This window comes from Verruconis gallopava, assembly GCF_000836295.1.
Source record: "Verruconis gallopava strain CBS 43764 unplaced genomic scaffold supercont1.33, whole genome shotgun sequence".
Classification (NCBI taxonomy): Eukaryota; Fungi; Ascomycota; class Dothideomycetes; order Venturiales; family Sympoventuriaceae; genus Verruconis; species Verruconis gallopava.
In genome coordinates, this window is record NW_015622169.1 from 203,652 (window position 1) to 223,349 (window position 19,698).

Consider the following 19,698-nt stretch of genomic DNA (forward strand, 5'->3'; position numbering starts at 1 on the left):
TTTTTTTTGTTTTCAAACGACCGGGACGTAGGCACGCTGGGCAGATGTTCTCGCAGCGCTTCCCGTCCAGAGTGGTTATTTTTGTGTGGCGGTGGTGTTTCACGAGATTGCGTCGAGCACATGCTTAGCGAGCCAGCGGCAAAGCACGAAATGCATTGGTGCCCCACCCCATCGTGCCATTGTCGTTTTCAGCCACAGAACCACTGTTCAGTGGTACAAGTAGCACTAGTCGTCCTGTACGGGAAGGGGAACGTGCTGCACTTTATTTTGGATGATTTGCCCCCCCACCAACAGTGCGGCCCACTGCTAGCGTTTGCTGGCGACATGCGTGAAGCTCGGGCCAACGCTTATTCCAGCCACTTCGAGCTGCTGGACCGGCGTCCCCTGTTGCTGAGCGGCCCCTCACGCTGGCCCAGGCTTGCTCCTCCCGCTCAGCGAATCACAGCCCAAAATGGCCAACGACATCCCTCACGGTACGAGGGTCGAACAAATTTGGTCTCTGCCACGGACTCCAGTCCCGCGACGGAAGGTTGGATGGACAAAGTCCTACGCACCCAGAGCGCCAGACATCCTGGGGCCGCCCCAGCTGTCTGCTGTAGTGGGCCAAGACGTGTCACTCTGCGTCGTTTGTGGCACCTTTGGCTGAGGGCTTTCTGGAGCAGTTCTTGGATGCATTAGGAGCAAAGTTTACTAGCGGTCGTGGGCGTCGAACCCCCAGAGCGCCGGCCCCGGATAACACTCGCTGCAGTCTGCACTCCACAGTGGACCTGGGTATCATTTATTGAAGTAAAAATGAGCAGGACGGGGAGCAGGAGGAGCACACGGCTGCAAAGCGCGACTTGCCGCTGCGGCGGGGAGAGACGAGCAAGAATCAGTGTCTCCTAATCATCCTCCAAATGCCAGAGCCCGCGAGCTTCCTTGTGCGAAGTAGAAGACGAGTCGGTGAGCTTTTGACGCCCCTCATTGGTGCAACGGTGGCACAGCTCTTCAGGACTCAAAAGCTTCTTACGTTGCGCGCTGGGGACATCCTGTCCTTCCCAGGCCCTTATCTTGCTTTCTGCCACACTCCCAGGGCCAGCAATCACAGCAGACTCAGCCCAGCTCAGCCTACGATGCCCTTCGGCTGTGAAAGACCTCGAACCCCTCATGTAAAAAAAACTTTCCGCGACGACACAAAGCGCGCCGCTTCGCGGCACGCTTGCTAGGCCGTTGATCCTCCCGGCCTGGGATCATTACGAAGTCATGTCGTGCAGTGCATGCGCTTTGGCAGCCGCGAACAGACCGCAGGATTCCTGATCCACTCCTTCATTGTTATCCTGACGGGCTTGGAGCAACAGAGCCTTGCAACATGCATATAGCTACCTCCGACGAACAGGGTCTCTGCCTAAAACGTCGACGACTTGTGCGAGATAACGGAAACATGTTGGAAATCTGCCCCAGCCAGCGCTTCTGGGCTTCCTGGCATCGTCAACCGCCTGGCTTGGTTAGAGACACCAGTTTTCGCAGCGTTTCCAACAGCGCTCTCTGTCTTGAAATCAGCCTTGCGAAATCGTACCAAGACAGTGAATCACTCCATTGGTACGATGGCATATAGCACCCGTGGATGACAAACAGTATGTGGCGTGAATGGACCAGACTCTCTCTCACTGCGTTTTCCTCTCTCCTTGCTCTGGAAAACCCTGTCAACACACGATCAGCGAGACTAAAATCCCGTGCCGTCTGTCGCGGACCGCGTAAGGCCTGTTTCCCTCCACAGTGGTAAGCCAAAGGTATTGCAGTGGGGATGGACCCTTTACTACCAACCCACGGCTCCATAAAGGGGCATGTTTGATAGACAGCGAGGCAATTGTCTGATGGCGTTAATGGCCGTACCAGAAACACCAAGCGTAGTATCGATCCCCGCCTTTCACCGAGAGCTGGGGGGTCTCTGTATTTGCCACTGGTGGCTCTCAACAAGAAGCGCCAGAGGTGGTTATTGGATCCACAATTGGTAAATTGTGTTTGACGACGCGCCTACTCCTCGGAGAAGACGAACTGGTAACCCAGGTAAATTGATGACTTCCTCAAATATCGCGTAAAAGGTTATCATTCGAGCACTCTTCGAGAGAGACATACAGGTGCTAAATGTGGATCCCTTCCACTAGCTGCTGGGATATACGTTTCCGACTCTGCATCAATAGCGGCTTCTCGCAGTGAGCTGGGGTACCTAGAATCACCTCAACACCATGAATGCTCAGATTATTACCATCGCGAGCTTTCTCTTGATCACCGACCTCAAATAGTCGTAGGGTGGTCTATGATCAGGTTCCCGGAAAATGAGACAAATCTGGCGGCACTGAGCCGTTGCTTCCGTGCTATGCAGGGCTCGCACAGCGGCAAGAAATTACCCTGGAGAATACCAGAAATGGCTTACCTTATGGTAACCAGTTGCGATGGGTATGGTATCTCGAGAACAAGGCCGAGAAGAGATCTTCTGCACCCTGATGCAAGGATCGCAGAACGCGCAAATCAGCATGTCTAGTTTCTTTCATGTGAAAGGGCTCGAACTGCGGATCTGCACGCAACACCAAGCGACGACCTTGCTGTTCTTGGCCGGTTCGCTCAACAAAATACAGCACAAATTTTTCCCTAGAAAAAGATGAAGGGACGAAGAAAAGCTCACCTCATACCCACTTTTTCTCCACGATCTTATGATGAACGTAAAATCCTCTCTGTATTGACAGCCTATGTCGAGCCGCCATGTCCGTGGGGTGGGTGGAGCTTATGCATTTTTTCTGCGACGGGGCCGAGCACACGCAGAAGGCATCGAGCGGGACGCTGAGATTGAGGACGTTGTGTACATGCTCGGTACGAAGAGGTACTTTCTGCCATTCTCCAGTGCTGTGATTTGTTGGCAGGTGTTCATGCACGAAGAAGCCTGAACACAGCATCCTGGTGAAGCTGTACAGGCAATCATACCATGCATTTGCGGAGATTAAATCCGTTTTGTCCTTGTGTTGTTTGACCAGAGTCAAGAGTGAATGAAAAGAGATGCCGCTGAAAGACCAGCATCTTTAATTTTTCCATCATCACCCACCACATGACTTGATCGGCAGAAACCTTTCTTGACGGGAGTGGTCTGTGCATTGGCAATGGTCTCCTTGACGTTCAAAGACGAACAACAACAGCAATCTTCTCAAGCTCTCATCTGGCATCGTCTCTTTACACGCTCCCCGTCCTGTCGATCGTTGTGTTTCTTCAGCACTCACCACAGAATAGAAGCTGTCCCTGCCCTTTGCTGTCCCGTGTAACAGGCCCCCATGGCAAGACCACCACTCCGTTTCGGAAGCATCTCCTCACCGTGTGCTCGTATCTCAACACACTCGGGCCCCGCTCCATCTCAACTGCTGGAAAGGCGGAGTCGTGCGTTCGTTCGGCTCCTAAGTGGAAATACAACCCCGACACAGAGGCTCGACACGGCCCACCGCTCGGCAAGGCAGCATGATGCATCGGCTATGCTGCACTCCAATATGACGTGCGCTCCCAGTGCAGCATGCGTTCGCGCCTTCTCTTTTCGTCACCGTGTGCCCCGACGGTATTACTCCTCTCCCGCCGAAGCTCCCTCGTCAACGAGCACTCAAGAGGTTCAATCGGGGCGTGCCGAGCCGCCGGATTACCTGGACGAGAAGGAGAGGGCCATATTTGACAGGCTGAACGAGGCCCTGTCACCTGTGGCCCTTCAGGTGCGTCTTGCTATCCTCTTCCCATTCCACTCCACATGACACGGACCCTGTGTCGGAATCTAGACTGCGGACTCGTTGTCTGACATGCGTTCTCGTGATACAGGTCGAAGACATTAGCGGCGGCTGCGGCAGCATGTACGCTGTGGCCATCACCTCGGAGAAGTTCAGGGGCCTACCCGTCATAAAACAACACAGATTGGTGAATGAGATCTTGGGCGAGGACATCAAGAGTTGGCATGGAATACAGCTACGAACGAAGGCTCCGTGACGCAGACAGGCCACAATATCGTCCTCGCACGCCCGTGCGACGGGTTCCGCTGCCTTGCCGTAATATTCTGACGGTGAATTCTGGGCATGCATCAGCTCTGGATTTGAATAGGCACCGGTGCGTCCCTGTAGAAATGTCCTGGCCTCAGGGCTTGTATGGGATTTGATAGAGCATTCATCTTCCTAAAGTCCTAACGTCGGCTTACATATGCGTCGAACAGTTCTATATTGTGACTACGTCGACAGACACTCCATGCGTTTCGAAACGGCTGTATTCCAATGGCCCCGCCTAGATTGCCTTGGCACGTTGATACCCGTGTATATATATTTCTCGTTTCGAGTCTTTAGGTGCCACGCATAAACTGTACTACGAGGAGGCGGGTTAAAAACTGCTACGCCCGGGAGATATGCTTGTAGATCTTATGCTGTCAACCGCACTGCGCGATTTTGGACCAACGAGTACCCGTGAGCAAATAGTGAATCCAAAGCGGCTCCGCCCATGAACCCATGCTTTAACAGACCTTCATTCTGAGTGTGATATTCTTATCTGCCGTTCTAATCTCAACTTCTACATCAGACGCCCGGCACTGTAACTTGTAAGACTGAAAGTCTCAAGATGCCACTTACACAGAAACGCATTTCCCATCTTCCAGCGTCTTGCCACCCGAGCTTTGAACACAATGGTCATCGTTGAGCATCCTCAAAGGAGCTTCTAATGTAAGACCCGAGCGAAGCCACGCTCGCCGGCAGCGCTCGCACGAAAAATGAGAGCCACCCTTACTTCGGGCGAATTCTTCACGTAAACCCTAACAGCGAACGAGGCTCACACGTTCCGCGGCCCGTTCACCCTCGTTTCCGCTACCCAGATGGACACCTTCCTCGCACCGCCGTTGAGGACGGCGCTCGCCTCAAGGTTCGCGCCCTCGCGCTCTAGCTCGTCGCACCATCGCTCTATCTCTCTACCCCTCTCGAAGCGGCCGTTGACGACATCGATTCGTGCGGACTTGGGGTCGAACAGGGCGTCGAGCATCCACCGACCGGCTACTCTGTTGGCGTGGTCTTGAACGGTCCAGACGCCGTCCGGGTGTTGTTCCTCTGATTCCGAGATGAGGCTGCATCGCTCCTCTTCATCCTCTTCCTCGTCGCCATTCTCTTCCCCGTCCTGGTCCTTTTTCTCTTCGACCGGTTCCTTAAAGAGTGATCCAAGATCGTCCTCGTCACTGGATGCATTTGCTGCGGGCAACGCCGACGGCTGAGCATCTCGCGGACGGGATACCCAGGTTTTCTTCTTGATCCACCATACTCGGGTGCTGAGCCATCCAGCTGTATGACCTGGGCTTGTGCCGAGCTCGTTAAATCTCATGGTCCGCTCGACTTTGATTCGGATGAAGCCTTGTGGTACGCGAATGAACCACTGTAACATTCCGCTTTCGTACTTAAACTCTCCTTGCTCATCTGACGACCATCTGAGAGACATGCCATGACGAACATGCCGGGTCTCCTTCATGGCGGCATCATTTGCCAGATCGATCGAGTAATACGCAGGCTCTTGTACAGAAAACCAGTCTGCGTCACTTTCGTCTTCTTCCACGCTCCATTGCTTCCGCTTGACAGAGTAAACAAAGTGCATCTCCCTTGAGCCTGTGATTGGTGACACCTCGAGGCTCCTGGAGTTCACGGCTTCAGCTTCACTGAACGCTTCTTCCCCGTAGTTTTCTCGAGCGTTCGAAGGTTTCAAATCTTTCCTGGTAGCTTTACTTTTTGTTCTCTTTGTCCCACAAACTCGTCGATTACGCTGTGGCGAAGATGGACTAGTTCCTGATGCTAGACAGTTCGCTCTGGATCTGACAGGCTCGGCGAAAGAAGACCATCCGCTAAAACCAGACGTCTCATGAGCAATTGGATGTGGAACACGGCCTCCCAGCGATTCGTACTCCGCGCTGTCGTTTTCTATGCTCGAAATGTCGTTCGCAGCCCCAGTGCCAACGTCTACATCATTGGAACGACTTGACTGAAACGCTCTAGAGCACGTCTGTTTGCCTTGAAGTCTACCATTGTCGTCTCTTTTCGAAGATTTGGAGTTGGTCTGAGATTCTGCGAGAGCAGTTTCTGTCGCCATTTCGTTTGAATAAAGGCTCCGTGGGTTAGCTGCCGCGTGCACATTCTGTTCTGTACTGACACACTTGTTCTTTTTCCTCTTTCCTTCCTTCTGTTCTTTGATCTCGAGAATCTCTGTCAACTCTTCTTGATTGGAGGTCAGAAATTGAAGGTGTTTTGGCTCTGTGATTCCCCGTTCTAAGTAGCTTTTAACAATGGCCCAAGCTGGATGAGATGACCTTAGTTTCCTGAGTTTACATAGTGGCGGGAGCGTTTGGCTTTCATATGATATAGAACGCTTTCCTTCTGCCTCAGGATTATTGAACTGCTTGTCTAGCTTCGTGGATTGTGATTCTGAAGACTCAATAGCTCCAAAATTTTCTATATGCTTCTGTTCTTTTGCCAAAACACTTGTACACATCTTCGGCTGGCCATTGATGCTGAAATCAGAGCTACCGGTACTGAGAGGAGGCAATTCTGGCCTTTCCGCTGTATTTTTTGTTATTTTGGTGACTCGCGGTACGGCATTACTCGTGGAATTTTCCACCGGACCCGACAAGTTGTTTTGAAGTGCTGTCTGTGGTCGTGTCGAAAATTTTCTCGAAGCCAGATGAGTCGACACAGCTTTAGCGGGCTGGTTGGAATCTAAAGCTGCTACCGAATCAAAGAGAGCCGGATTCTCAAGACTGCGGTTCGCAATGTTGGTGGGCATAGGGCAAGCCTCGCTGTCAGATTGCGTACATGCTTCTGCCACTGAGTCTTGCCAGTTATCGTCTGTGATTGCTTGCCTCTTTCTAGGGGAATCTCCGACGGAATTGACAGCATCGACTTGAGTTGCAGCGGACTCTTGAGCAGCGCTATGCCGGGTCAATGACGTTCGTCCCAGTGTGATGGGAGAGGCAACGGTGTCTAAGATATATCTCGCTGATATGTCATCAGCAGCTATAACCGGACTATTGCTAAAGAAATCGTCCAGTTCTGTGTCCATTAGATGCGCCGACGAATCTGTTATGATAAGAGTTGGGCTTCGGTCTCCGATTTGTCGCCCTTGGTTTTCCTCTACGATTCCACTGAACGGATTTTTCTCCATTCCGCGAGGCCAATGGCCATCAGAAATTGTAGAAGTTGCGTCATTAAAAGCATTGTCATCATCGTCGTCATCATTTTCAAGCCATTCTGAAGACCCAATTGGTGTTGGAATATCAGAAGAGTTCACAGAGATTTCTGCTGCGGGATGGATGGTCGCTTCTCTGGAAACAAAATTCGTTCTTTCTGAACATTCGATCTCAGTAATGACACTTTCATAGTGGTCATTGTTTGAAGGGTCTCGATTCTACTAGGGTTAGCAAATGAAAGATTTCAAATACAGAACACGAAACTTCCAAGATTCCATCTCACCTCAGCATTCACAACAGTACTTCCAGTCTCGAAAACTTCAGGTGACTTTGCCGTATGTGGAGCTAAATTGTTGACAGTCTGTCCTCAGTTTTAGCAACACATGCGAAAGAAGTGAAATATTAGGCATACCAAGTCCTTGTCCTCGGTATCTCCATTTTCTGGTATTTTCTCTTCTGCTATGAGTATTGAGGAAATGTTGACTAAAGGTTGGAAAGCTTGAGGTCCAGTTTGAGATATTACATCCAGATTCGCCGACACTTCTGGGCATAAACGAGGCTTTTGCTTCAACTCGAGTTTTTTGAGCTGTGAACAATTTGTAGCTGCTGGGTCTTGTTTCTTTGGTCCTTGTGAAGCCCTTCGTTCGACAGCATACATTTGCCTTTTTTGCTCACAACTGAGTTTTAGCGTCCCTCCGAGTTTTGGCCGTGCATGTATGGATTCTTCAAATCCAAGTTTGTCTTCAGAACTAGCACAGATAACCTCTGTCTGTGTTTGCCCCGCAGGCATAGCAATTCGAGTCACCTTAGCCATGCGTGCTGAAAAGTCCGTGTCCAAGTCGACGGCATCGAGCACACGTTTCAACCTAGCTTCCTTATAATCACATAACACGTTATCTACATGCATACCGCTGGTCTGCCGTTGAACTTTGCACCTTACCTTGCTCTCCGACTGTGTGGCGCTACAGTCCCTGCTTGAGTTAGAATGAACACTTGTTTCGTCGCTGGGTATTTCGGTTAAGTCGTCAATCTTTGATGATTGAGACTGAACGGGGTGCAAGTGATGAAGGGTAGACATATCCGTGCAAGGGTTAGCATTTGACGAGTATAGCATTGACCGTACAGATTTTACGGATGGTTCATTCGATTCGCTGGGAGATGAGCAATCCTTGTGTACCTTAGAGTTGCCAAATCCTTTTGGATTTTTTTGGTGTCGAACTGCTGCATCGAGAGATAGATTTCGATTTGCTTTCATTCGTTCATACGGTGTGAGACATCTTTCATCGTGATCGGACCTCGTTGAAGGCGCAATTTTGCTGAGAGAAGTTTGCAGTTTTCTCCTTCCTTTGGATTTGTCGCCGAATGATTGTAAAGCAGAATCTCCGACCTCAACCAGTGCAATTTTTTCTTCATTTTTTGATCCTCGATCTGCTTCCTCTTTCTCCCTTGTATCAACGTTACCGGAGTCTTTCCTAGCCCCTTGCATAAAAGATTTGCCTCTCTTCTTCTTTTCCTCGGCCTGTCGCTTGACTTTGAGCCACAGCTGGTTCGAGAAGGACTCCACCATCTGAATCGGAAATGAGGGACAACACAGGCTTTAGAAAGTTGGGTGAGTTTCAAGAAGAAATGTCGCGCTTCCTTATGACCTTCAAACGATAAATATTAAGTTTTTATCGAGAAGTTGAGGTTTGACCTAGTTTAAAGATATGTATTTTTATCGGATGACACTTGTGGACTATTGCGCAGATAATACTTGCATGTGTGGAGCAGCGCCTGAGGATTCAAAGTTGTGTTAACAACCTATATGGATTTAGGAATGTGTGCGATGTCCGATCAAACCGAATGGCTGGCGGGATCGGCCAAGAAATATGTAGCAGCGAGGATTGGAGATGTTCGTACGGCAGAACTTCTGCTAGAGAACTCTAATGTGGAATTTGAAAGAAATTGTGTTGTTCGGGCAGTTGTGCACGTAAAAATGGTGAATGACGAGATCCAAGACTTAACCTTCATCCATTTTCATTTCACTATTAGCATCGTTTAGGATCGGAAGAGGGAATGGCCGGGTAATCGAAAAGTTTACTGCTTAATCTCATGACGGTCCGGGGAAATCCTCTTTGCCCCCCGGAAAAGAGGGCTATATTCACAATGACCTACCATTGCTCACAATAGAAACGGAAGGGAAACTTTGTGATTCCCAAAAAGCTCTCTCAGAGCGGTCTATTACTTGAACCGTGTAGCTAGATTACTTATTTGTCCCACGATTAAACTCTGAATTTCTTCGCTTTAGTGACCGTCGAGGAGCCTCGATTTAAGGAAAGTAGCTTATCTTATGGACTCTAGGATATTATAGACCAAAAGGCACCTTGGGGACTCTTGATTCTATCATGTCGGATATAAGTCGACGAGCTTGGTGAGATTTTCAATGGAAAGGCTTCGTAACTTAATTGTTCCAAGCTCACGATGGTTCTTTTGATATCGTATGGAAAGAGCATTGGTTCAAATTTCCTTACTCACGTAAATAAAGTAGAAAATCCAAAGAATAAAAAAGTCAAGGAATCTTGATAAGAAGAATCAAAGACTTCAGCGACGATATGTCAAAGATCGATATCGGAAGTCCATTTACTTGATGCACGGACCAGTTAAACATCAGTGGAGGAAAACATCAGATGTATACCAGAATTCACTCCTTAATTCTTTCGTGAAACTTTGCTGCGGCAGATGTTACGAAAAGCAGCTGCAAATACTGTTCGCTTATTTCGGAAGGGTATGTATGGACATTTAGGTGAGACAAAAGGAACTAGCTTGATGATGCAGAAGATATATACAAGATTGTGTGCGCGTGCCCCGTTGTGGTACAAATTCACCAAGATTTACCATCATACATTCTACTGCTCATGCACATTCTATTGTCCAGGTGCGACAAGTTTCCCCTTCTTCGCAGCATCATGTTCCCAACCGCCAGCAAGCGCCTCACCGCCATTAATTTTCTTGAACTCTTCGATTCTAGCCTCAAGCTCAGGCCTGAAATGCCTGATCAGACCCTGCAGCGGCCACGCAAACGCCTCGCCTAGCGCGCAAATGGTGTGGCCTTCGACTTGCTTTGTCAACTCTTGCAGCATGTCAATCTCGCGCGCGCGGCCCTGGCCCTTCTCGAAGCGCTCCATGATCTGCTGCGTCCACTTCGATCCTTCACGGCAAGGCGTACATTGACCACATGACTCATGGCGGTAGAATTTCGACAGACGGGAGATGGCACGAACTACATCAGTAGACTTATCCATGACAATGACAGCAGCTGTTCCGAGACCAGATTGCGAATCTTTCAAAGCATCGAAGTCCATGAGCTGATCTGCACAAACACTAGCGGGAAGGATAGGCGTGGAAGATCCGCCTGGGATGACTGCCTTGAGATTGTCCCAACCGCCAATGACACCGCCGCAGTGCTTTTCAATAAGCTCACGCAGAGGGATGCTCATCTCCTCCTCAACGGTACAAGGATTATTCACGTGTCCGGAGATGCAGAATAGCTTTGTGCCCTGGTTACGCTCGCGCCCAAAGGAAGCAAACCAGGAGCCACCTCGACGGCAGATTGTTGGGGCAACTGCAACAGTCTCGACGTTGGCAACAGTGCTAGGACAGCCGAAAAGACCAACAGCAGCTGGGAATGGTGGTTTCAGACGTGGCTTGCCAGGCTTGCCTTCAAGCGATTCGATGAGCGAGGTTTCCTCACCACAAACGTAGGCGCCCATTCCACGGTGCAAGAAAACGTCGAAGTCGTAGCCAGAATTACATGCATTCTTGCCGATGAGACCAGCCGCATAAGCCTCGTTGATGGCACGCTGCAAAATGGTAGCCTCATTGTAGAATTCACCACGAATGTAAATGTAGGCTGCAGTACAGTTCATAGCACGGCCAGCGACAAGACAGCCCTCAATGAGCTTGTGTGGATCCTTGCGCATGATCTCGCGATCCTTGCAGGTGCCAGGTTCACCTTCATCGGCGTTGACGACGAGGTAGCGGGGTTTGTTGTCTTTGTCCCAGTCCTTAAAGTTCATAAATGACTGAAAGCCGCAGTTAGTGCTAGCGCAATCGAACCCTTTGTTGACGCGGTTACGTACCCATTTCATACCAGAAGGGAAACCAGCGCCACCTCGGCCACGGAGACCGGAAGCCTTGATTTCGCTAATGATCTATGTATCATGTAAGCATCTGCTTATTTCTGTTCCTATGGATTAGACCTCTTATCGTACCCAATCGTGCCCTTTATCTAGAATATCTCTTGTCCTGTACCAATCACCGTATTTCATAGCGCTCTTTAAATCGGGACCATGGTGGCTGTATAGGTTCGTGAATATGCGATCCTGATCTTTGAGTCCGCCGTATTGTCTCTTTGGCGCATCGCCCACCGAAGCGAAGCCTTTCTTTTGCTGGGAGCTTGCCTGAGTGCACTTGACAGCTGTTGTGGGCAATCGTGGCACGGTGGCGGTTGCTCGGGTGAGGCTGCCGAGCGCCTGTGAGGCCGGTGCTTGTCGTGCGAGCATCTCGGTAGGTGCTCGGGAGCAATTGGCGAGTTTACTGTGAGGAAACGGGCTACCGGCGTTGGATTTGAAGCTTCGGCGATGAGGAGAGGAAGTCGATGATGTTCAGACTGAATTGCGCCAAGAATGGGAGTCCCGTTAGTGTGGTTCACATAAACCGATTCAGCAGCGATATGATTGGTCGGCAAAAATCTGTAAGCTTCAGAGATCACCAATGAAAACATCCCTTTTCCATCGTGGAAATGGTCAAAACTATTCGGCAACGTTAATTTGATCAGTTTAAAATGTCCATCGGACATTTTACATCTATATAGTAAGAGCCTGGGCTACGCTGACGATTTATGCGCCATGGCTTTCTTGTCGAGACCTGCAGACTCGCATCGATTCCAGCTGATTGTCACAGCCATTATATCAGGCGCTGTGTCCATTTCCGCGCTCATCGCCTTCCAACAGCTACGTCGCGCAAAAAGGGTACAAGACATCAAAGACTCAATCCCTGACAATGATTCCACAGGAAATAATGTAAGTTCTGCAATTAAACGCCACATGTTGACTGGCTTTGAGCTGAAGCTGTTCAAGCTTACTGAATGGGGAGCCGCGTCTGACGCATTTGCACCCTCCAAGGAGGATGAGCGAAGTGCCGCTCTAGCTCTTCGAGCTAGACAAGGAGATTACGATGATGGTGGGTATCTCATCACTGTGCATTCCGGCCTCACTAATCGCAAATGTAGACCTGATACTCGAACAGCTCGCGCGGAATCGAGTTTTTCTCAAGGACGAAGGTCTCGCCAAACTCCGCAGCGCCTTCATTATCGTAGTAGGATGTGGTGGCGTTGGATCCCATGCAATAGCCGCACTATGTCGATCTGGAGTTTCCAGAATCCGGCTCATTGATTTTGATCAAGTCACGCTGTCCTCATTGAATAGACATGCTGTAGCTACGCTTGCGGATGTTGGAACCCCTAAAGTACACGCCATCCGCAAGCGACTAGAACAGATCACGCCGTGGGTACACTTTGATTGCCGGAACGAGCTGTTTTCGGCCAAAGTAGCGAGCGAACAGCTAGCTCCATTGAACGGCCAGCAACCAACGTTCATCGTCGACGCCATCGACAACATAGACAGTAAGGTCGCACTTCTAGAATACTGCCACAAAAACGACCTGAAAGTGATATCGTCGATGGGCGCGGGATGCAAGTCAGATCCCACACGCATCCATATCGGTGACATATCATCTAGCACGGACGACCCGTTGTCCAAGGCCACACGCCGGCGTTTGAAGCTTCTCGGTGTCTCATCAGGCATCCCTGTCGTGTTCTCTTCTGAGAAAGCAGACCCCGCTAAAGCGCAACTTCTTCCTTTGCCCGAGGAAGAATTTGCCAAGGGCAATGTTGGCGAGTTGGGTGTGCTGAAAGACTTCAGAGTTCGCATTTTGCCCGTTTTGGGGACTATGCCAGCTGTTTTTGGCTTGTGCGTTGCAAACCACATCATGCTCGAGATAGCGGGGTATCCACATGAGTACATCATAGCGAAAAACCGCGAAAAAATGTACGATGGGATATTGGCATACATTCAAGGTCAGGAAGAAAAACTGGCTCGTGCGATGGGAAGGGACGCTCAAGGACTGCGATTACGGATCACCGTCGATGATGTCGGTTATCTTGTCGACGAGATATTCAGAGGTCGCAGTGTCGTGAGTGGGTTACCAACAAGACTTGTGCTGGTCAGGTGGAGGCAGCCAGATAAGAAATTTGTGAATGAAGACATAGACGGGCAAAAGTATTCACTGCTAGAAATGAGGGATCTAGTCACCATGACAAGAGACGAGGCCACAAGGCACTGGAAGGAGGTTTTAATTGGGAGCAGAACCCCTCAGGAGTTGTACGATGAAGCAGTAATGAAGATGGTGGACAAGAGGCTTGCGGAAGAACGTGAATATGAGAAGTACAGATGACTTGTTGGCTGGAACAAACTGAAATGCAATTCACATGCATCAAAGCTCTTCTATCTAAGCTGTGTCTATTCTTGAAAAAGCTATTGGAAAAGGATGCTGAGTAGACCGGGTGCTATGGCCGTGTTCAAAGAGCATAAGGTTCCGTCAGCTGTGGTTTGACTGCTGTATCTGATTTCTTACTAGCATATGCTGCTCATCTTCGGGCTCCGTTCTGCGAATATGAAAACAGGAATGGCTCATCTTTCTTGTGGGGTAAAAAACTGACTTTGATCCACATGATGGCCCAACCAGAAGACGTACTTGTCACGGAGTAACATGGGAATCACGTGAAGAAGCGATCATGTTGATCATTTATGATCGAGGTGATCGACTTGCATAAGCGAAGGGCTGCCATTCGCCCGAAGGAAATGGACGAATTAAGAATGCAGTCCGTGATCAGTCTGTTTATAAATGATCGGAATGATCAACAGGTCTCTTATATCTATAAAAACATCCTGTCCCTACCTCTAACTTAGCTCTCTGTAATTCAACTGTCTAGCATAGCTAGTAGTTAGTTTAAATACATTCTCATACTCTCGAAGCTCAGACTATTCTAAACCATAAATATAACTATCTTATTATACTTCCTTCCATAATAAGCTCTAGTTATACCTTGTTCCTTGGCTTTAGGAAGCTCATCCCTTCCGAAGTGGTTCACGTTAGTGAAGCTAGTCGGTATTGGGAAAGTATGCCTAACAATACTATGCGAACGGCAAACGACGATTGCGCATAAGTATCACAGCTTAGCTATTGTTGTGTCTGAGGGTAATGATGACCGTCAAGTTGTTTTCATCATATCTAAGCAGCTCAATGTGCTCTTGGTTAATACTTCGTACCTTGTGTACACATTCTTGCAAAATGGATTCCCTTTCAAACTGCAATGCTTCGTGAAAAAAGGTGTATGAGGAAAGCCAAGGAGTCAAACACTTGGTCCTGCACTGCACAAAGTGTAGTCAAAAGTATGTCTGGTCCAGTGCAAATATAGGCTTGAAAAGATTATTCAAGGTAGAGAGTTTTTCGATTCGTGCACGATCAGAATACACTCATGAAGAGAAGGAATCCACTTGACTATAGGATGAGAATGCTAAAAGGTTTGCAACCTCGCGCGGTCTTGGTTGAGACAGCAGCCTTGGCGGGGATGCCTAGTTAGCTATCTAATACCTATAACTGAGACTTCTTCTGCTGTGGAATCTTAGAAGATCAAGAATCAGCGCTTATTCGGTAAATTCCGGCTTACTGGATAAGCATATAAGCTAAGTAAATTTTGAACGTGTGGGACAGACTTTGGCCACAACATTTGTGTCACCATCGATCCATTTAATTCCGAAATCGACGCCTATACCTGCAAACTAACGTGCATTTGAAATGACTACTTCTTCTTCCGCACTTTCCGCGGTTTTGTGCATTCAATTAGCAAAATTTGTCCTTGACATAGGAATGCCAAGAACCTATCCATATTTCGAATGGTCTCAACTTCCAGTGACCAGTTCGGCTGTTCTAAGAAGAGTTTGTGTTTAATGACACGCCTCCTCTACACTAATGCTCACCCAAAAAAGGCATATTTCGACCCAGAAGATGCTGCTTTGGATGAATTCCGCCTATAGTGAGCTTTGTGCTTCATAACTGCACCAGCACCTGTCCTTAATGGATTATGCTTCGACAATACTTGTTCCCAGAGCGTGCGGTATGATCCCGAGAGACTAGACCAATGAAACAATGCTATTAAGGGAAATTTTTTTTTCGCAAGCGAGTTTCGTTGGACGAGCAACTCATTGTTTGGAATGCTAAGTCGCACTTGTGGTAGAATCGAAACTGGATTTCCCTCAGCAAACGAGACTCCAAGAGTCTTACCAGGTTTGATCTAGACTTTGCGACCGATGCAATAGCTTCTCCAGAAGCAGATACAGCCATATTGGCATGATGAACGCGCCTTTGACGGACAGCAGAACATGGAATTGGGCCTACCGTCGACAATATGGACAGCGCGGGGATTTGCACCATATTTTAAATTCACATTCTGTCTTAAGTCGATATGATTCATTTGGAGTGAGCTTCTATATCCAACCTCCAATTCCATATAAGAGCTTCTCGGATGATATTCTAGGTTTCTCTGAAGAACTGACCTTCTCTTTCGAGATTTTGACGTCTTTTCTCTGGTCGCTTGAATTAACGAACTTGATCCGGCTACAAATTTCTCGTAATTTCTGCTGCAGATGTTCACATCGAAAGCTAATTTCGTCTTCTGGCAAGCGTTTTGGTAGGTCTGGATGTTCAATCCACGCCACTACCATTTTGTAATTGTCACCAAGAACGTTCACTCCTCTTATTTTCGCCAGCAGGTCGTTTGCGGCAACTCTTCCATCGAGCTTGGTCCTTAATGTCATTTAGCAGGATGTCAATTACACTATAGAGGAGTTTAAGTACTTGTTTGACGACATCACTTGAAAATTCTGGGAATGCCTCACAAATTCCGCTCCAGGATATATCTCCTGCCAACTTCGAGTACAAATTTCCTCCTCTTGGAGCGAATAAGGCCTGCCTCGGTTTAGAAACTGGACTTCATTCAAGGAAAGACTCCGTTCTGGAAGTTGACCTACCAAACATCATATTCGCGTTTGGGCTCTGAACTCATTGCTGGAATTTTGTCATCAGCTCCAATGAATATACATTCAATAAAATCATTCTCGGTTCCTGAGCAAGGCATGATGGGCAAAATTGTGATAGAAAAAATAGGGACGTACATCATGGCTCGTTATTATACCCAGCGAGGGCGCGATTGTTAGGATTCCCTTGCAACATTATGCGATATCCGTAGTCAAACTAGATTTCAAAGTCCCATCTGCGACTTGCGTATAAAAAATGGTCACATCATTCCCAGATCAAGACAGGTCTAATTGTTTTGGCCAAACGCCGATTGGGCCATTGTTATCCGCTAGGGCTTGTTCCTCAAGCAATTGAAAAGCCGCTTAGGAGAGCATGATGAAGAATATAACCGTGCTCTGCCGAAAAGCTGCATTCTAGTTCTAGCAATGGTGTGCTGGCCTTGCATTAGATCTGTTTCAGTTGATCATATCGCATGAGATGGATTTGGACAAATGTTACACAAGTCCAAGTTTGACTCGCAGCCTGACTCAGTCGCATATAATCTCTCATTTCAGAAACTTTTCCTTTGCCATCTCTCGAAGAATAACGGCTTTACAAGTTTGGTAATTATGGAGCACAATTAAGCGAGTGGCTTTTGTTATGAATTACAGACTTCCACGTCAGTTTTCCTGATTTCCTGTTGCGAATGAACCGTTTTTACTCTTGTGTCAAAAGCTCAATCTAAGCCAAGCTCACCTTTATTCATAACAGAACAGGTGATCAAATAAAAGCATAAAGATATCTGCGGTTAGGCTTTCTTTTGCCACGTATTAGTTTGAATACGACATCTGTTTTCGCTATACCTCTAGAAGAGAACAGGCAGAGCGAGTCTAAGAACATGTTGTACGTCCAAGGCCTCTCAGCCCTGGTCTCAAGGCGGTACTTTCAGTCATGCAGAAGGCTCCCATGGTCTTGTTCGGAGACTCATCATGCGGAAAGGCTGGGAAGTTGTCGGATGTCTGGCCGGACTCCATGTTTGAAGAACAAATTGTGAGGCGGAAAAAGCTAAAACGTCGTGCTGAATACTATATCACAGTGCTCTGTACACTCTAGCGCTGTAAGCTCAGTTTGATCCTCTTCGGATAGCAAGGAATCCCTGAAGAGCTCCCTAACTGCAGTTATATGTACAATGCTTGCGTTGGGTTGGTGAGATGCGAGACAAATTCTAGGATATTTAGTGCTCAGATGGAAGCGGTAAAGCCTTAAACGGGCCACATGGTGCACCGAAAAGATGGAGAGCCTAAGAAATCTAGGATTTCTTAGCTTCCTCGTGCATAAGTTCATGAAGCATCAAGTCAGGCCAGCGCATCTCCATCATTAGCCTTGCCTTAGTGCCATGGGCCGATCACTTCTACTCATCTGCCGCGTTGCACCAGATCCTCAATACCATCTTTGAAAAAGAATGTCAAGCGATCTAACAGGACTTCTGTTTCCCGTTCCTTTGCCAAGCCACTATCACCCTGCGTTGTGTGGAATGTATGTACTGTGTTATGCAAAAGAGACAGATCATGGGGCATCCTGTCAAGGCCTCCTGCGCCGAATATTCCTGCTTTGTACTATTCTCCGACGCATCCCGGCGGAATCACAGCCGCGTGGTTCCAAGTTGCACAACATTGATTTGCAAGATTTCTCGGTGTGTGCCATCCTGCTGAACGAACAGCCCACGCACGGTGCCATGATGCAAGCATGTCGATCCGTCTGCTACAGTGCACCACATCCCCGACACATACGCAGTGGATTCCTTTGATTCTATGGCTGCGGCTCCCGGCCGATCCGTTGGCTGCGGTACATGCACACGCACCAGCTGTGATGTCCATGAATCGCAAACTCTCACAGTCATATGAGTCTACCTCTGCTCGATCTATCATTCATTTGAAATTGTGTAATATCTCTACAATGTATTATCAATGAGTACAAAACTTTCACTTGTGGAATCCGACCGCTTGCTACTATGTATTGCATATTTGTCTGCGCCGTTTCTAAGACCTAAGAGACCGCATAGACCATGTGCATAAAGCGCGACTAGATATATTTCAGCCTTCAAACGCTCCTTGTGAGTGACATGTCCAACGAGTCATTTTGAGGTCTTCAGGATTCCGAAGTGGCATTGCTTCTGTGAACATCTCTCGCGCCAAGAGACCTGGCCAGAAGCCTCATATCTCGTTATCCCATTAGTATGTCAGCCTTGTTGCACGGAGGTTACTGCTGATATTGCGATCCTGCATACTACGAGCGCAAAGATCGTTCTACGAGCCGGTTGTCCACTTCGGGAACTTCGCCGCTGTAAGCGCTTCGTGGCCAAATCACTGAAGCTGTTCACGCCGACAACTGCAAAAGCTTCGGAGAATTCCTAGCGCTGACGTTTCTTCACCCTAGTCGCCGATGTACGAGAAGAGGCTCACAAAGAGTTTAAATAACGCACCAGCAGCCTTGCTGAACGGCCCGAGGAGCCATCCGTTTTTTAAGACGTCTCCGTTTCTGTGAAAACCCTTGTAGGATCTACTGCAGAAACGTCCCGCCAGCAACGTTCCCGATCGGTTTATGCACGGGGTATCGTCATTTGTCCCATTGGCACATCGGCATGAACTTGCGTGCATCCGAGAGGCCGTCTGCGTTTTTGCACGACTTTAGCAGCTCGGCTTCCGGCATTCCTCGTCTAGCAGATTGTTGGTACGACTTTTGACAATGTGTAGATAATGTCTCAAGTGCTTAACAAGAAATCAAACGGGCGCGATGACCGAAAAAAAGAAAGGAAAAAAAGAAAAGAATTTGTCGCCTTGCAAGCTTACTTAGGCGATGAATGACGCCAATTTTGAATCTTTGATGTTGCTTTTCACAGAGCTAAGAGCTAAGTTTTAGGGTGTTCTACTTCGTCTTGCGCTCTTCGTCCCGCGCAGAATTACAAGCCTGCGATGAATTCGTAAGAAAGTTGAAAGCGGAGACAAAACGATGCATTGCTGCAAGCTTATTTTCTTCCGCTGTTCATCACGTCCCGGATATAAGATGACAGGTGGTTGGACCCGATCAACTGGGAGCGAACCCACCACAAAACTCATTTGAAACGAAGATGGTGGTCTTAGATCATGCACCGGTTCCTGTCACAGATCATTGACCGGGGATGTCATGCATCGATATGCCTGCAGGAAAAAGAAGAGAAAAAACCAGGCTACCCACCCCAGCAGTTCACCGGCTAATTATAATGCTTTTCAGCTTTTGCGATGGTCATGCCGATTCAGACGTCGGTTCCGCCTGATCAAAACGGCCAGCCGTCTGCTTTCTTTGATCATCACGTACGCTTCGGAGAGACTTGCATGGTAACGGAA

General features: G+C 48.4%; 4 protein-coding genes across 4 annotated transcripts; 2 read left to right on the plus strand and 2 right to left on the minus strand.

Moving 5' to 3' along the window:
* Positions 1–879: 879 nt before the first annotated feature.
* Positions 880–4,480, plus strand: PV09_07858 (uncharacterized protein). Its single transcript, XM_016361683.1, has 2 exons — positions 880–3,722; positions 3,826–4,480. Exons 1-2 carry the CDS (start codon positions 3,300–3,302, stop codon positions 3,988–3,990), a joined length of 588 nt encoding a protein of 195 aa, XP_016210543.1. The 5' UTR covers positions 880–3,299; the 3' UTR covers positions 3,991–4,480.
* A 332-nt stretch (positions 4,481–4,812) lies between these two features.
* On the minus strand, positions 4,813–8,768 carry PV09_07859 (uncharacterized protein; the record flags this gene model as incomplete). Its single annotated transcript, XM_016361684.1, has 5 exons — positions 4,813–7,419; positions 7,485–7,562; positions 7,614–8,075; positions 8,142–8,172; positions 8,467–8,768. 5 exons carry the CDS (start codon positions 8,766–8,768, stop codon positions 4,813–4,815), a joined length of 3,480 nt encoding a protein of 1,159 aa, XP_016210544.1.
* A 1,111-nt stretch (positions 8,769–9,879) lies between these two features.
* On the minus strand, positions 9,880–11,812 carry PV09_07860 (NADH-ubiquinone oxidoreductase 51 kDa subunit, mitochondrial). Its single transcript, XM_016361685.1, has 3 exons — positions 11,452–11,812; positions 11,320–11,391; positions 9,880–11,262 (listed from the first exon to the last, which is right to left on the minus strand). The coding sequence occupies exons 1-3, from the start codon at positions 11,740–11,742 to the stop codon at positions 10,105–10,107; spliced, it is 1,521 nt and encodes a 506-aa protein (XP_016210545.1). The 5' UTR covers positions 11,743–11,812; the 3' UTR covers positions 9,880–10,104.
* Positions 11,813–11,922: 110 nt separating this feature from the next.
* On the plus strand, positions 11,923–14,254 carry PV09_07861 (uncharacterized protein). Its single transcript, XM_016361686.1, has 3 exons — positions 11,923–12,261; positions 12,319–12,421; positions 12,471–14,254. The coding sequence occupies exons 1-3, from the start codon at positions 12,088–12,090 to the stop codon at positions 13,691–13,693; spliced, it is 1,500 nt and encodes a 499-aa protein (XP_016210546.1). The 5' UTR covers positions 11,923–12,087; the 3' UTR covers positions 13,694–14,254.
* Positions 14,255–19,698: the final 5,444 nt, after the last annotated feature.